The sequence below is a fragment of the Miscanthus floridulus genome, chromosome 2 (genome assembly GCF_019320115.1).
Source record: "Miscanthus floridulus cultivar M001 chromosome 2, ASM1932011v1, whole genome shotgun sequence".
Classification (NCBI taxonomy): domain Eukaryota; kingdom Viridiplantae; phylum Streptophyta; class Magnoliopsida; order Poales; family Poaceae; genus Miscanthus; species Miscanthus floridulus.
In genome coordinates, this window is record NC_089581.1 from 3,144,521 (window position 1) to 3,160,839 (window position 16,319).

A 16,319-nucleotide genomic window follows, 5' to 3' on the forward strand; every position below is an offset into this window, starting at 1 on the left:
CTCCTTATTTCCAATTTCTATTGCTTCACCCTTGCTCCCATGTGTTAAACACAATGTGTGTCATTTTTGTGGGTATGTGTTAGCATATTTTCAAAGCATTTTCAAGGGTGTTAACACACTAGATCCTAGTGCAAATGCATGTATGACTTCACCCAGCGGTACTTGATAACCATGTTTACCATGACTTTCCTTTCTTCATAGTATGGCTATCTATCCTAAACCGAAACACACCCTATATGGTGTTTTGTTTGGCAAAACAAAAACCAAGTGATACCTTTGCCTCGATCATCCTTAGTTTTTGTTTTTTCTCTTTCTTCTTTTTCAAGTTGGAGCTTGATCACCATCGTACATGTCCATCTTCATCTCCATATGGACTCCATCTTGCTCCACCCTTGGTGTGTACCAACCTAGCTCATAGACATCTCCATAATAAAGGTTAGTACGCTAGGCTTCATCAATTATCTAAAACCAAACTAGGGCTTTCATCTATTCTCCCTGATTCCAACCATTGAGATTGACAAAGCTAATGTAACCGCGGTTACTTGGATGGAAGTCCCCAGAGCATATTAGCTTGGAGTCGGGATTAAGGATGGCCTGTTCAACAGATTTATTGGATTCCTTGAACATGTTTATTTTCCCCAGTTGTTAAGATTATGTAGTTTATTAATGGTGTTGGTATTTTAAACAAAGAGGCTGCTGCATCTGGAGAATCGTCTATTTAGAACAATCTACATTTCTCAGCAAAATTATAAAGAGGTTGATGCAAAACTTACACAGTTAAAAGGAGCACTAGCTCAGTCTAATTTTCTTATGTTTTTTGTCAATCCGCGTTACTGACCCAGTTAAAAGGAGCACTAGCTTTGTCTAATTTTCTTAGGTTTTTGCCAATCCACGTTACTGACCAGATTTTTCTATCTTAATTTTTTTTTTGTAAATCCAAGTTACTCTGCTGTGAAAAGAGAGGACGTTTAGGCAACAACATGTTGAAACAGCTAATATAGTAGCCTCTTGTTCCAATGGAAAACATCTGAACAATTGCCCTTTGTCTGAGGCAATGCGAGTTGTATCGATAAACTACTGTACCTCCATAACAGCACGTTGCTGTTAATAATATATCTAGTGCTTTTGTCAAAAGAAAAATCCTGTAAGCAGCAACTAAATAGAAAATTCGTTGTTGGCACCAGGGACCACCTGTCCACCACGGCTCCACCGGCCTGCTACGATAACGTATTCAGTCTTCCCACCTCTAGTAGCCCCCCCTACTCGTGTTTTGTAAAACATGCATTGAAAATTGTTTGAAAAATTCAAACAAAAATATAGACAAATAGAAGATGGAAAGAAGAATGTTCGTGTAAAATTTGAGATTCAGTAAAATTCTGTGGAAGGAGAAACAAAAAAGAGAAATACAGGATGCAAAAACAGGTCACCGTTATACGTGGATAGCTAGATCCACGTTCCACGACCCACACCAACTCAATGGCTGAATTTCTCTTTTTTTTTTCCTCATTACACAAAATTTTGTTGAATCTGAGATTTTAGATATCATACATGCATCCATATTTATCATTAGAAAGAAAAACAACTGGCTCAACACAGAATAGGTTTTGCATTTACTCCATCCATCGATCCATATTTGATAAGAGCATTTGTGCAAAATGTAAAGATACGAGACCCAAGACTTGTGAGCGTAAAGTATATATCTTCATTGGGTCGTACACGGACGATATATCGTTGTGTTTGGGGTGTAAAAACCCGTCATGGTTGTGGTTGTCTGGATCAACGAGGATTAATGGCTCATTGGCCGGCAATGGCCGGATCTTTAGGAAAAAATAAAAATAACCTGGCTCATTCGTCTGTAAATACGGAGGGAGAAAGAGAGGGTGTAATTCTCAAAAAAAAAAAAAAAAAAAAAGAAAGAAAGAAAGAGAGGATGTAACTAATCCTTTGACCAGCAGCTAACTGCAAAGCTCGTGTTGCACTAAGATGGCTTGTTCGCATAGAAAAACGTAGCAACAAATCGCGCGCAGGTGCGCGCGGTCGGAGAAACTGCGCGGGGTGCGCGCAGTTTCTACCAGTATATAGCATGGAAACCCTAGGCGTAGACAGCAGACGAAGACGGCGTCCAAGAACGGCGGCAACGAAGCTGTGAGTGCGTAGGGCGGGGCTAGCAGCGCGGGGCAGTGCGCACACGCGGGCAGTAAATCGCGAAGAGAACGAAGAGAGCAGCGCAGGAGGAGGCGGAAGAAACGGGGACGATCCAAACCAAATCGCCAGGGAAAATTAAGGAGGAGAAAATGCGAGGGAGCAAACCTAGTCAACCGGAGGAGGACGGGACGGGACCCACGGATGCGTCAACGACGTCGACGGCGGAGAGCACGGAGTGGGCGAGGACGAGACAGGCGAGGAAAGCGAAGAAGGCGGGGGGCGAGTGGGACGGGAACTAAGAAATGGAGAAGGCAGCCGACGGGAGCGGAGGCGGACGCACAGTGGGTCGGAGGAGCGTCAGCCGTGTAAATGAAGATCTAACGGTTAAAATGATTTCTGCTATTGTGGCTAGCGTGAGAGGCGGCTAAAGTTTCCCGGTTTGATAATAAGAGACACGGAGTACTATAGCTGCCCGGGACATCATTTTCTTAGGAAAGCGACCTTGACAGCTCTGACCGCTTTTGTGCGCTTTAAACTATTATGAACAAGGAGTCAAGGACCTATAAAAGCACAGGCGCCTCCGTAGTGGGAAGCGGCTCACACCTCTCCTCACTCACGCGCAGGCAGGCTTGGCTCTTGGTTTGCTGCACGCTCTCCTCACTCACGCGAAGCCAGTCCTCTTTCTCCACCTCCGGCCAGGATCTTCGAACAATCGAACTCATCATCATCAAGCTACATATTCTTCCTCTTCTCCATCTCCATCCCACGCCAAGCCTCTAACGACTCCGATCAGGTAGGTCTAGCTCACTAGCTGGGATCTCGCTCTGCGGGCCGGCGACGAGCCGACGACATGGCAGCCCCTGGATGGATGACGGCGCCGTCACCAGCAGGACCGCCCGGAGAGGAGCGTCACGACTCCAGGCTTTACGCTACGAAGTCGGTGAGACCAACGCGCCGATCTGGATCAGCTCATACCTATAAGATCAGTGTGTAGTTTTTTTTTTTGATCGAATCGAGCAGTGTGGTTTGTTCACGCTGCTAATCAAATAAAAAAAATATTATCCGTGTATTTTTGTTCCCGTTAACCATATAATGTTACGTAGGTGTGCCGCTTGTCGTTAAATGATCGGATTTTGTACCTCCCTCTGGCAAGTTTGGACATATGACCGGATGCACTGGCCTGTTTGTTTTTTTCATGGATAGCTATTGAATTTTGTTTCAAAAACAAATCCATCTGGTTTTGCACGTCTTGTTTGTCTGTTTTTTTTTCATGATATGGTCTGATCTTGTAACTCTGTAGCACACAGTACAGCGTGGTTTGGTCGGTATTCAGTTGAATCTTTTCATTCTCGCGGTTTTTTTTTTATGTATATATAGTTAGATCGATCATGGATCATCATGGTCGTGCTGTGCGCTCTTCCGGCCCAGCCGGAAGCCTAGAACCAGTCCTCCAGGCCCAAACACATCACCGCACCTGGCTGACTCCAACAAGCTATGCATATGGCTACCCAAACTCATTTTGGATCCTGCACAGTCAAAACCGCACAGTCAAAACCAGCCCTCCAACAGAATATGCAAAGGAGAACCCATTTTGGGTAGGAAGGAGAGAGGAACCCACGTATGCATCGTCTTTCTATCGCGACCCAATCCCTGCGCCTTCGACGTGGTGGGCCCGTCTTGACGGCTGCGGAGGAGAAGGAGGCCTCGCGCATGACCTACCTGACGGACAGGTCATCGAGGATGGAGAGGACGAGATGCTCGAGCTCGACCTTGACGCCGAGCAGCGGCTGCTGTGCGGCCACGGCGGGGAACCGCCGGCGCTTGGCGGGTCTGCGGCGGCGGGGAGCGGGGAGGCCGGCGAGGACGCGCGTGGCCGTCCGCCGTAGCCGGCGAGGACGGCAAGGGCGGCTCCCCGCGACGACGCATCCAGGCGGGACCGCGGCCACCGCGGCTGGCGAGGACGGCGAGGGCGGTGCGTGGCCAGGCGGGACCGCGGCTGGCGAGGACGGCTCCCCGCGACAGCGCATCTAGGTGGGACCGCGGCTGGTGAGGACGGCGAGGGCGGTGCGGGGCCGGCGAGGACGGCGCGGTCGTCCGCCGCGGCCAGCGAGGACGATGGCGGTGGCGGGAGCCGGGAGGCCAGCGAGGACGGTGTGGTCGGGGATTTGGGGCCTCTGTTGGAGAACGACAGTTTTAGGTGTGGTACCCTTTTACTGTTGATGACCTATACTCAAGAATAGGTCTCCTATTTGGGTTTTATTTGTTGGAGACAGTGTGGATCGATGCGTCCTTTTTTGTTTTTGGACGAATCGTGGATATTATTGGATATTAAGGGTTAGGAGTTAGGATACGCGCGGTCTTCCAACATTTGCTTACTGCGTCGAGTAGTGTTGCTCAATCAGATCTCAATGTTGCGCTTCCTTTGCCCATAGCATTAGGTTGTAAAACTCGTTTATGTCAAAGACGCACATCTCTTATTTGTTTTTCCAGGGGGAAAAAATTTTGGGGTTGCTATCGATCGTACTATTTAATTTAATTTAATTTTTTCTAGGGACTTTCAGATCACACTGGTCGATTGGGCGAGGTTTAATTTAATTAATGACATCAAGTAGTTGTGCCAAGGAACTTGCTCCATGCATGCATCAGCATCACTGAACTGACAGCAGTGTAGCTAACAGGTTTATAATGTAATATATAGTAGACTGCATTTCTATATATATGTTGGTGTACCTAGCTTCAAACATAGGAGCAGCAATTCCTTTTACTGCTGATTGTTGATTAATTCAAACATGGCTTGCTGTACACTGTTCGTCCTGCTCTATGTCAGCCGCTATATATGCACTCAGTTTTCATTCTAACTAAAGCTAACTCTACTAAATTGACATAGTACCTGGATTTGAGCCCTCCTAATGTCATGGTTCCGGATCTTGAGAAAACAAGAACTGATTAACTGAAGACCCCCATTAGACCATTATGCTTAGCTAGGGGTTCCCTTCTTGTGTCATTGTGTGTTTTATTTCTTCAGCTGTAAGCATCTCCATCAGATATCCTATCCAATCTCCTATTATGCATAAAAAGTACTCCATCCATTCCAAATTGTAAGTTCTTTTGACTTTTCTAGATACATAATAGCTTTTACTATGTATCTAACGTATATCTTAGTTATATAGCAAAAGCTATGAACCTAGAAATGTCAGAACGACTTTCAGTCCGGAACATGGAGAGTAGCATTTTTAGGAGATGGATGTAGCATCTTAGTTATATACTACCAGATCTACTATCTCATCTCCTATACCTATAATTTTTAGAAGATCTTCCTAAAAGAAGCACCATTTCTACTAATATAAAGGAGACAAGTTTAAAGTATTTTGGCCCTATATCCCTATCCCTATCCCTAAAGAAATATGGGAGACAAGTTTTAATTAGGTAATATGCTACATCAGTGCTCCCTTGTATCCTAAATTGATTTTAAGGCATTCTCCTAAAGCATTTTTTTATAGAAAATGCAATATAAGAGATCTAGTAGAGATGTTCAAATTTGTATTTGTAACTGTTAAACTCTTCCTCTTTCGATCCTCAATGCACGGGCAGTGCCCCCTTCCTCTTGTAACAATTTCACGCCCTTGACATGCAGATGCTCTACCTTGTCAGGCGAAACCAGAGCAACTCCACCTGGAGGGTCCTCATGATTGATCGGTGCAAACCAACGGAGTTGAGCATTACAGACAACTCCCATCCCTACACGGCAGTTGAGTGTGTGGACCTTCTCCGGAAGATCCGAGAGGAGAACAAGGAATCTGGCGGCCTCAAGCTTGTCACCAATTGCTATGGCATTATTGGTAACTATATGCATGAAACACAGACTAGCGTCAGCCTTTTGTATTCCTTTCTTGTGTTATATATAGTGGCATTAATGCTGCTTTGCCTCCTTTGATTTGGTTAAATCTGTCCAGGTTTTGTAAAGTTCAATGGCCCTTTTTACATGCTGCTGATCACAAGGAGGAGCAAGATTGGCACCATCTTAGGCCATGATGTTTACTCTGTCGACAAGAGTGAGATCATCAAGATCCCACCTGGACTGCCCGAAATGGCTAATCTTGAGGATGAGAAGAGGTGCTTTTGTTTACTATTATTTGTCATGCATGCAAATAATCATATTAGTTTATCCTACATGTTAGTATACTTGCACTAGTTTCGTTCTTTGGCCCGCTGTACCTATAGATGAAAACAGAAAATTTCTATTTATGCTGCCAGTTTGTCATTGATAGCCAGAGATAATTTCTTCTTCACAGATGCATCCTCCATTCACGAAGGCATGCAGCCAACCTTTTAATTTTTTTTACCACCATTATGCATTTAAAGTATTTTGGTAAATCATATGGAAATGAATAAGTATATCTGCAGTTCATGCCATTTTTGCTAATATCTTTTAGTAAGTATTTCTTGTTCTTGAAAGTTTTGAGACACGAGATTCGTACTCTTGTTGTTTCTCTTGCTGTGGATGCAGACAGTTAGAGTGTCTTCGTTCAGTGGATCTTTCCAAAGGATTCTTCTTTAGCTACACCTACAACCTAGCGCAAACCGTTCAGTGCAACATAACTGAGAAAAATACATTAGAATCTCTTAACAGCACAACATTTGTGTGGAATGACTCTCTGACAAAGAGCTTCAAGAGCCCTATTTGGACTGTTTCTTTAGTCCATGGATTTTTTATACAGGTGTGCTTACCATCTAGCAAAGCATTGTATTTATTATGTATGTATGTCTAACAGTTCCTTGTAATGTGTATATGTTATACCTATGAGCTGTCACTAGTATATTTTGCCTAGTCTGCTAGTAGTCATCTTTAACAACTCATATGATGTTGCAGCTGACTCCCTTACTGGTAAACAATTGTCATCAGTACTCAGTAGTGAAACCATCAGAATACTAATAGTTGCAAAGGCTTGGATTTCTTTAAGACTGGGCGTCTGTTGGTTTGAGCGACTTGAGCTTTTCCAACCTTGATTTATTTGCTTACAAGGATCTAACTTTGTGTCTCCTCAGCATACTTGTTTTTTCCCTTTCTCGAACGGCTTAATGTCCTTGTTTACATGTTCTGTTGGTGGCTCACTATAACCTTTCTAAGCTCACTATAACCTTTCGACTCGATTTGTAACAAATTCATATGTTTCCATCTATTGGTGTATTTCTATTTCAAGAATAAATAATACCATTTTTCTATGAGGACTAACATACCTTAAATTCATTATTGATTCAGAAGAAAGTATCTGTGTCTGCGAAGGATTTCCAATTGACAATAGTAGCAAGACGCTCACGTCATCTCGCTGGGCGAAGGTTTGTTGAGAAAGGATTACAAACTATTAGCCCAATTTAGAGAAGTATATGCTTTGTAAAAAAGAGAAGTATATGCTGTTCATGTATTCATGCTCAACATATGTTCATGTATACCTGAAAACTGTGATTCGTTTCCAAAATACAGGTTCTTGAAGCGAGGTGTTAATGAGGAGGGCATGGTTGCTAATGATGTTGAGACAGAGCAAATTGTGTTTGAGGAGACAGAGGATGGTATCCCACCCCAGATAACATCTGTCGTGCAGCGACGGGGATCCATACCTCTGTCTTGGTCTCAGAAAATCTCAAAATGTCCAATCTTGTGTAGGTTCCTAATCCTGTCTCTTCTGGTAACTTTCTCTATTTGGTGCAACATTTGCACTAATGCTCTCCGATCCTGGTTCACAGCTAAAATGGATGAGTCCTACAATGCGACTTGCCTCCATTTCGAAAACCTCAAGACAACATATGGAGGTCAAATAATTGTCTTAAATTTGATCAAGGTATGTTTAACGTTTTATATAATCTATAATTTTAAAAACTACCTTTCTCACTGGATTATGGATCAATAGGTTGATCAAGTTGGTAATCATTTTTCTTATTATCATTGATTTGCACATTTGTTGTGAATGAATTTCTGGTATATTGTTCTATCCAGAGTTTTGAGAAGGAGCCTCGTGAGTCACCACTTCATTTTGCATTTGAACAAGCCATCCATCACATAAATAATAAGTGTTTATCAGCACATGACCAAATATTGTTTGTTCATATGGATGTGAAGAATTATTCCAGGAGGTGATTTGTTTACCTACACTAAGGATGTTTCCTTTGTAATCTGACCTTGCTGCTGAACTTGATGAGCTTCGGATGTGAATATTGTGCTGAGATATTCTAATTTGCAGTCATGAGGTACTTCCGGTGCTGGTCTCAATAGGATCAGAGGCTTTGAGACAAACAAACATCCTGCATTGCCAACTAACTCCAGTATCAAATTCTAAGGATAATAACAGGTACCTTGCAGGTCTACGTACCCACTATCTCATAAACCATAAACTAACATTTACACAGAAGCTACAAAGTTTAATTTACTCTGTTACAGAAGCACTTTCTACATCAATGCCAACCTACATTTCTTACATGTACCTCATGATGCAGTGGACACTGTGATGTCATCAACTCAACTAGCAACGCTAATGTCAAGGATCCTCATTTCAGCACAATATCCGTACAAAAGGGAGTGCTCAGGACAAATTGCCTTGACTGCCTTGACCGCACAAATAGCGCCCAATTTGCGTATGGGTTAGCCAGTTTAAGTCTTCAACTTCGTTCTTTGGGCCTTGCAGAGTCTGATGAGATTTCTATCAATGATCATCTGTCTTACATTCTGATGGATCTCTATGAACAAATGGGTGATGAATTGTCCATGCAATACACTGGTTCTGCTGCTTTAAACAAGGTTTACACCATTTGGCAGTTCATACTTTTTTTTTGTTATTGAGTTAGATGAATCACTCATTACAAGAATGAGCATTTTCTTTGAAACTGCTACTCTAAATAAACTGTGCAATTGCTCCTTTTTATTTGAATGTGCCTTTAGGTGTTTTGGAAGCACAGAGGTAAATGTGGTGTGGTGAGCCAAGTTCAAGGATTCTTTCGATCCATTCAACGCTTTTTGAACAATGCCTTCATGGATGGAAAAAAACAAGATGCTCTTGATTTGTAGGTGCCATTTGATATATCTGTTTAAATAACTTTTTTTGCGAGTATCTGTTTAAATAACCTGTAATGACAAAAGAAAAAAAAAACTGAAATACATTGTTGGCGCTTGTTGCAGATTCTTGGGTTATTTCCATTCCCAACAAGAGCAGCGCTCAATGATGGAGCGAGAAGAAGCTATGAACAAATCTCTGAACGTGAACCAGGAACACCCCATTTGCCAAAGCAGCTCCAGGTCTGTTTTGGAATGCCAAGATAGTTTTCTTAGCGTTACAAGCTCTTATGATGATGTTCATATAAACATGCACGCAATGTTTTGGTGTGCAGTGTTGTCAACTCAAGCACAACAACGCTCGACGAAGCAGAAGTGCAGAATCATTCGAATCAACCAAGGTGCACAGAATTATTTCACTCCAACTTTCTGGTCCTTGACGAGGGGTCAAATGCAGTTAAATCTCGTGAAGAGACAGTCTCTTGACCTGTGCGGCAGCTGGTCGTGGATAACTCCAGTGCGGCAGTGATTTTAATAAACATTTTTTTTACTGTTATCAAGTGCTTGAAGACATTTTGTGTTTTTCAATCACCATCATGGATCTTTGGGCTTGTATGGATGAGTAATAAATTATTTGAACCGAGGTTGTAATACTCGATGGATTGTAATTTACTGCCCCCCTTCTTTGTAGAACCTTTTTGTTAGAACATTTAGTTGTTCCCAGTTGAGAAAATTACTCTCATTCATTAGAGAAGGAAATGTTCTAACTGTACAAAAAAAAATTGTCCCTCGGGCTATTTGGAAGGCTAGTTTTAATCCTAAAACAGGTGTAAATTACCCGGTTTGGTCTAATCCAACCGGAAAATAAATATCTCCTCAGGAGGCCTCTCTCGCGAGTGTCGATTTGCACGATTGAACAACTCGACGCCTCGACGGTGCGGCGCTGGAGACGGCAGGACATGCTAATCGCGCAACCGTCGCGCACGTTGCCTTTTGCGGGCGCCGTCGCCTTCCGTCTTGCGCAGCAGCCAGGCGCCAGCCGTCGTCGCAATACTTCATCAGATTGCCGGCTACTCTGCGGAGAACCAGTCTGCCACTCTGCCGGCGCCGTGGGGCAAGCGCCAAGCGCTTTGTCTGAACTTTGTGATTGTGTGAGGAACAAGGCAGGCAAGCAGGTGCGAGTCATCAGCGATTCAGACTGGTGTCATGCTCGTGGTCTTCGGCTCAGCTACAGCTTGTGTTCTTTGACAAGTATGGGATTTGTACCGGTCGATTAAATTTTGACCAAGTTTATAGTAACCGGCATTAATGTTTATGACTCAAACAATATTTATTATAAAAATATATTTCATCATTAATCTATTGATACTTATTTTATATTATAAATGTTAGTACTTTATTATATAATTTTAGTCAAAGGTAAAACCATTTGACTTCTCGAGAATCGAGAATTGTATTCTTTTTGGGACGGAAGTAGTTTTGTTTTTCTGATCTTTCGTTTTCTACTCGTCCAGTGTATTGTTCTAAATACTGAATATCCAAACAAGAATTTACAGCCGACATAAAATTCCAGTGGTGTTGTTGTGCACTAGAAAATACATCTAGAACTTGTTTACAGCTATAAAATATTTCTAAGTTGCCAAACAGGAAATCACTTTTTTTTTCTTTGGCGAAATCACCTTGGCTCAGGGGGCGTATTAATAATGCCTGCCACAACTACGCAGTCGATTGAGAATTGGATTGACTGGCACAAATCCGCTTGAAAACAAACACAGCTAATATCCTAGCAATATTTAGGAATTCTATCTTTTGTATTCAAATAAATATCCAAAATTGTATCAATTGCACAAGAAAGAAAAGATTTGCGTCCTAAGTGTTTTTTTTTTTCAAAGAGCCATGCCACCTTCAGCAAATTATTTTGGGCCTAGCCGCTTGTTGTGCTGTGTGGGTCGAGGCAAGAAAAGCTTAATTAGCCCTTGCTCTCTCCAGTTTGCAGATATCATGTTTTGGACAAGGTTTGAGTCAAACTTTTATAACATTGATTATTAATAATGAATTATTAATTAGTTTAGGAACTTGAATATCATATGCATAGATTTTCCTTGAAAAAACTTTCATCAAAAACATAAATTCGTTAGGATGCTCATTTATAGTGGTGGTTGTTGTCCAAGACTACATCGGCCAGAAGGAAAAAAAGAAAGAAAGAAAGAAAGGGACTGCGTACCCAGCAATCAAGTGATTTTTGTTTTGATTTCACTCAAATTTTTATCTAATAACTTATGGCATTTCATCATCTCCATTTTATCTTATTCCAAAAGCAGGGGAAAACATCTAATATCAACCATTCAGTATGAGGAATTTATTTTTACAATATAAAGCAAGAGTTTTTTTTAAGATGTTTCTATACAAAATTCTGATTTCAACTGTCAGGTAATGTGGGAAGCTGGTTGTTAAATCACCTTGAATGATTGTTGAACAAATTAGTTGTGCTATATATGCCCTGTTTGACATAGCTTCACCAATAGCTTCATGAGTTACTGTGAACTGTTTTTTACCAAACAAGTCTTTTGAAAAAAGCTTCACCCATACAAAGCTCGTTAAACCGTGCTCTTACATGAGAATGGGGTGGGATGAAACTAGAAATAGTAGCTTTTCAAAGCTTCATCTCCCATGTACATGTGGGCCCTAATACAAGCAAAGACCGCATGTGCCCCCGCTTGGGGAAGAAGTACGCAGGAGAGAGCTCGTGACCGTTGGGGGCAGGCGCGCCGTCGTTGGGGCAGGCTCGCGGCTGCATGGGCAAGCACACACCGCCGGGGCAGGCGTGCAACCGGTGGAGCTCATGGCTGACAGGGCAGGCGCATGGCTATGGGCATCAGGGAGGAGATTATGGAGGGAGAGGATGAGATGGGGAAGAAGAAGAAGAAAGAAAGAAAAAATAGAGAAGGGCATTATAGTCATTTTATAGTTTTGGTCTACATGTGAAGATGTTTTGCTAAACAGATCTCCAAAAATAGTTTTAGCTTCACCGAGAAAGCTACGCGCGTAGCTAAAAAAAAAAGCTTCACTGAGCTATGCCAAACGGGTCATAATACTCCTTGTAGTATATCCATATGACAAGTATCTTATAGAGTACTCTATGTGATATATGATGTATTACGTGTTGAATGAACCATATGATTTACCACGTGGTGAATGAACCATATTTTTTGAATGCATAAGCTAAACCTGATTTAAGTGGTATTTCTACCAAGTACCAACTGATGATGTTAATGGGAGATGTTTGTAGTCGCAACTACTCTTATAATGTGAAACTTTCGGTACCGGCAAAATTAAGCTCTTTTTGTAGTAGGAGCAACTCAAAAGAGAAACAGAGCTAACAAAATTCGATAGCAAACGACTGCTGCAAAAATCTCTCAGCTGCATATTTTAGCAATTAAGATCCCATCCAAATGCAAGAAGCATGAACATTTGGTGTCCTTGACAAAATGGATGAAGGGCCTATTTTTTGAGATAAGTAAATTTTTGGCACAAAACTACTTCATCCTGGAGGAGCCAACGATTGTGACCTCAGCCTCAATGCAGCACTTGGTTTTGATGAGATAACCATTTGATGAGTCCTGCAAATCCTCCATCGAAACAACGTTCTTCCATCCCCAGATCCGAGCATTGTTTGAGAACTCGTTCCGGCCTGCAATTCCCAGCAGCAAAAGAAGGGTTTAAATATGTGAAAACAATTTAGCATCCGGAGACCTATCCATTGAGAAAATTTGTACTAAATAGCAAACCTTTATATTTCAAATGCTTGCGGCCTTCCTGTTTTTTGATAGATAAGATGAATTCAACCAGGACACCATAGTCTTCGGGAAGATCATTTATCATCTTCTTCAGGTACAAGGAGATGTGGTTTTCTTCTTTATCGAGGTTAATCGACCTGCAAGATTGAACGGATCCTGCATAAATGAGTGCAACTCCTCCCAATCTCTAGTGATCAAAGGCATCGAGTGGCATTTAAAGCATGTTTTCAATCAAGGCAAGGAAATCCAGATGAAATCACCGTACCATTTGTATCCACCAGCTGTGAACTCCGGGGAGTACTCTTTGTTCTTCATTCCAAAGAAGTCCGCAATGCACCAGATGTAAGCACCTTTGGTCTCGGACAAGGTGCTTGTATTCTTGACATAGAGTTTCTGTGATGTTGCCTCTGCTTTAGTGGTGACTAACTTCAGTGAAATTGACGCCAAAGATGCAGTTGTTACGAGGAATCCAGATGAACTCTTCAGTGCCGCGAGCTTAATCATGCATGACTTGCCAGAACTTGTGCTCGCAGTCTGGAAAGTATGCCTCACTGCACAGCAAAATATAGCAATTCATCGAAACAAGTAATGGCTGGGAAATCATGTTTAGAGTCAACAGTCAAGTTTAAAGCATTCTGGTAATTTTTTTTTCCCCAGGTGCAGTCTGCTACTTAACAGTCATGTTCACTATGCTTTCCATATGACTGATCATATATGATCAAGGTGAAACATGCTTCAACGGTAGTGTTGGGTTTAACTGAAGTTTGAGACAGCTCAAGCCTGAGGGAGACACACTCTTCATCACAGCTCTTTCTGTCCATTGGATTCAGTTTCAAGTACCTGCAAAGAAGTCATGGCAGACCCAGCTCTAGTTGTAGGAACTAAGTGATATATGCAACAGGTTGAAGAGTCGAAAAGGATAGCTGCAGCTGCAATCCATACCAGTTATGGCCCATGATCTTGAACACTCTGGAGTATGTCCATGTTTCACCCTTGTCAAGAAGGGAGGAGAAGTTGTCCATGCTCCACTTAAACGTTGCCTTGTCTGACGCTGGAGAACAAGGTGTCAGCCACATTACATTGGAGGCAGATCAGGTCCAGCCCATTGTGAAACAGTGAATGGGAGAACAGCATGGAAGATTTAAACTAAACTCATAGAAATGAAATCCAAATAGTGCAAGACCATGGTGAAGAGTTAAGTTGCCCGTGATGATCCAACACTTGGCACAGCCACAATGTGCATGCTATCAGCCAAACATGACGATGAAGAACGACGAACTAGCACAGAGATGTGTATATAATATAATATACGATAGATAGAAAAGGAAAAAAGAAATCTTAGAAGCACCAGCAACACAGCAGTTGCCCATGGCTCAGCGGCTCTTCCGTTCCAGGAATTATTCCTCTGCAATTGAGATACAGGATAGTTCAGAGTGTCTATAAATCTAATATTGCATTGCGAAACAATGCAGGATTATTAGGGTATATCTCTCTAGTCCCTTCACTTTCCACAATCGCAGCAAAAGAAAGGAGCAAGATTTCCGACTGGATCGGAAGAGAAAACAATGAAGCAATAACACATATGATTGTTTGGAATCACACATTACAGTTATCGATCAAGTGATACGACACGAGCTGCACTCTAACGTATATGAGATATTTGGTAGCTGTACAGTTTATACTATGAACGATAACACATACCCACAGTAGCAGTTCTACAGTTCATATAAGCAACATGTTCATACTAGGTTACCATTTCATACAAGCATCTAGTTCATACTCACGGCAGCAGATTGCACTCAGCAGCATCAGTTGACACTAGCAAGAAATGGGTTCACACTTGAGATAAAATGTACAGACCACTAAGACTAAACTCAAGCAACTGGTCTATAATCAAAAGACCATATAATTGGTCTCCAATTTCACAGAACAACAGCGACAGCCGACAGGTCTCATAGTTACAGAGTATCATGACCAACATTACAGGTATTATGACCTCACAACAGCTTGTTAGATAGGTAACATGTTCCTCACATTGATCTTCTTCTTCTCAAGGTAGCCATAACTGCAAGAAACAAGAACATCTGAGATCTTATCTAATTAATAGCAACCAGCTATCAGGCATATACCATCAAAACAGGAAAGGCATCATCCACAAAATGACACTGACACAACATATTCAAACTTATATTCTTTATATGTTTTCAGGAAACAGGAAGGGAAAGAGTATACATACTTATACGCTTTCAGGAAAAAGCACTTTCTTGAAACATTTCATGGCAGCAAGATGTTCAGACTTTACATCATCTTGGGTCATACTTGACAGAGACAATGCTGTGAGATTATAAGCATTCCACAAAAAAAAAAATTACTTCAAAGCTAAGTGATGTTTTAGCCTGTCATTTCCTTTGTAATATCAAGTGAAATTTTAGTCTCTGAAATTTTAGCATTTAGCATGATTCACTCTGGCAAATCTCACAAGAGGTGTACTCTCTTCCAAGGTACTACTTAATTATTGCTATCATATAAGCTGCTACCGATTTTCCAGTGCTAAGTGCATCAACCTGTGCAGAAAGGAAATGCAAGGCATCCTTAACTCACTGCATATATATCAAAAAATATAGAAGTGAATTTTTGCATATTATGAAGGTTACCATTTTTCCTTAACAAGCTCTGTCTATCTAAAATGAAGAAATTGCTGAAACTATTACAGTTGATGTTCTTTTCCACCACTGGAACACTAGAACAGAAGATGTTAGCAAGCAGTTAGTGCAAATTTTTCATGAGTTATCAAGTGTACTTCATATTGCATACTTGTACATTACATTGTCTGAACTCTGCAAAGCAAAGCAATAGACCTAAAATCGAAAATAAGGGACAATGGATCTATCTGCTAGCCAGCTTAAACAGTAAACTGAAATCGATGTTTCAGTAGTTGGATTGATAAGCTAGCCAGCTTCTCTCTGCTAACCAGGCATGAAATTTATACAGATGTAAAGAGCTCAGACAGGTATTCGTGCAAGTGGTCATACTTTTTGAAATTAACCAGACTGATGCTATTTGCATTCGTGTGTTAAAATAAGTCCAGGCATGAACAGAAATAGTGTCCGAAAAAAATCTTGAAACTAGCAGTAGAAATTGGTACCTCAATTTTGGCCCAGGGTTCATATGCAGAATGATCATCCCAGGGATTTGCTTGTGTCAGGCTCCGGTAATTGAAGAACTGTGTAATTTCGTTCCTTTGGAGAGCATCTGATGCTGGCAAGTACATTATAATACAAACCTCCTGGTGTGTGTGCGAGCATCTTACCTCCTCCATTGCCAACACTGGCATC

General features: G+C 41.7%; 2 protein-coding genes across 3 annotated transcripts; one reads left to right on the forward strand and one right to left on the reverse strand.

Moving 5' to 3' along the window:
• The first annotated feature begins 3,760 nt into the window (after positions 1-3,760).
• On the forward strand, positions 3,761-9,871 carry LOC136537659 (phosphoinositide phosphatase SAC2-like). Of its 2 annotated transcripts, none has more exons than XM_066529617.1 (13): positions 3,761-4,342; positions 5,780-5,984; positions 6,099-6,258; positions 6,653-6,863; positions 7,406-7,482; positions 7,628-7,803; positions 7,888-7,982; positions 8,138-8,274; positions 8,382-8,489; positions 8,635-8,935; positions 9,077-9,198; positions 9,314-9,430; positions 9,523-9,871. In XM_066529617.1, the coding sequence occupies exons 2-13, from the start codon at positions 5,780-5,782 to the stop codon at positions 9,671-9,673; spliced, it is 1,860 nt and encodes a 619-aa protein (XP_066385714.1). In that variant the 5' UTR covers positions 3,761-4,342; the 3' UTR covers positions 9,674-9,871. The 2 variants fall into 2 exon arrangements, with proteins under 2 accessions (XP_066385714.1, XP_066385715.1); XM_066529618.1 differs by lacking the exon at positions 3,761-4,342 and adding an exon at positions 4,704-4,823.
• Positions 9,872-12,723: 2,852 nt separating this feature from the next.
• LOC136537660 (uncharacterized) lies at positions 12,724-14,354 on the reverse strand. The gene is made up of 6 exons (XM_066529619.1): positions 14,327-14,354; positions 13,927-14,035; positions 13,661-13,824; positions 13,250-13,535; positions 12,976-13,121; positions 12,724-12,878 (listed from the first exon to the last, which is right to left on the reverse strand). The coding sequence occupies exons 1-6, from the start codon at positions 14,352-14,354 to the stop codon at positions 12,724-12,726; spliced, it is 888 nt and encodes a 295-aa protein (XP_066385716.1).
• Between the last annotated feature and the right edge of the window lie 1,965 nt (positions 14,355-16,319).

Excerpts from the sequence above, each read along its gene's own strand:
- LOC136537659 (XM_066529617.1), top strand. The coding sequence starts at position 5,780 with ATGCTCTACCTTGTCAGGCGAAACCAGAGCAACTCCACCTGGAGGGTC. Across the intron at positions 7,483-7,627 it reads CGTCATCTCGCTGGGCGAAG|GTTCTTGAAGCGAGGTGTTA; the intron begins GTTTGTTGAGAA and ends TCCAAAATACAG. Across the intron at positions 8,490-8,634 it reads AATTCTAAGGATAATAACAG|TGGACACTGTGATGTCATCA; the intron begins GTACCTTGCAGG and ends CTCATGATGCAG.
- LOC136537660 (XM_066529619.1), bottom strand. The coding sequence starts at position 14,354 with ATGGGCAACTGCTGTGTTGCTGGTGCTT. Across the intron at positions 13,536-13,660 it reads AAAGCATAGTGAACATGACT|TGAGGCATACTTTCCAGACT; the intron begins GTTAAGTAGCAG and ends TTTGCTGTGCAG. Across the intron at positions 13,122-13,249 it reads ACAGCTGGTGGATACAAATG|GTCGATTAACCTCGATAAAG; the intron begins GTACGGTGATTT and ends TCAATCTTGCAG.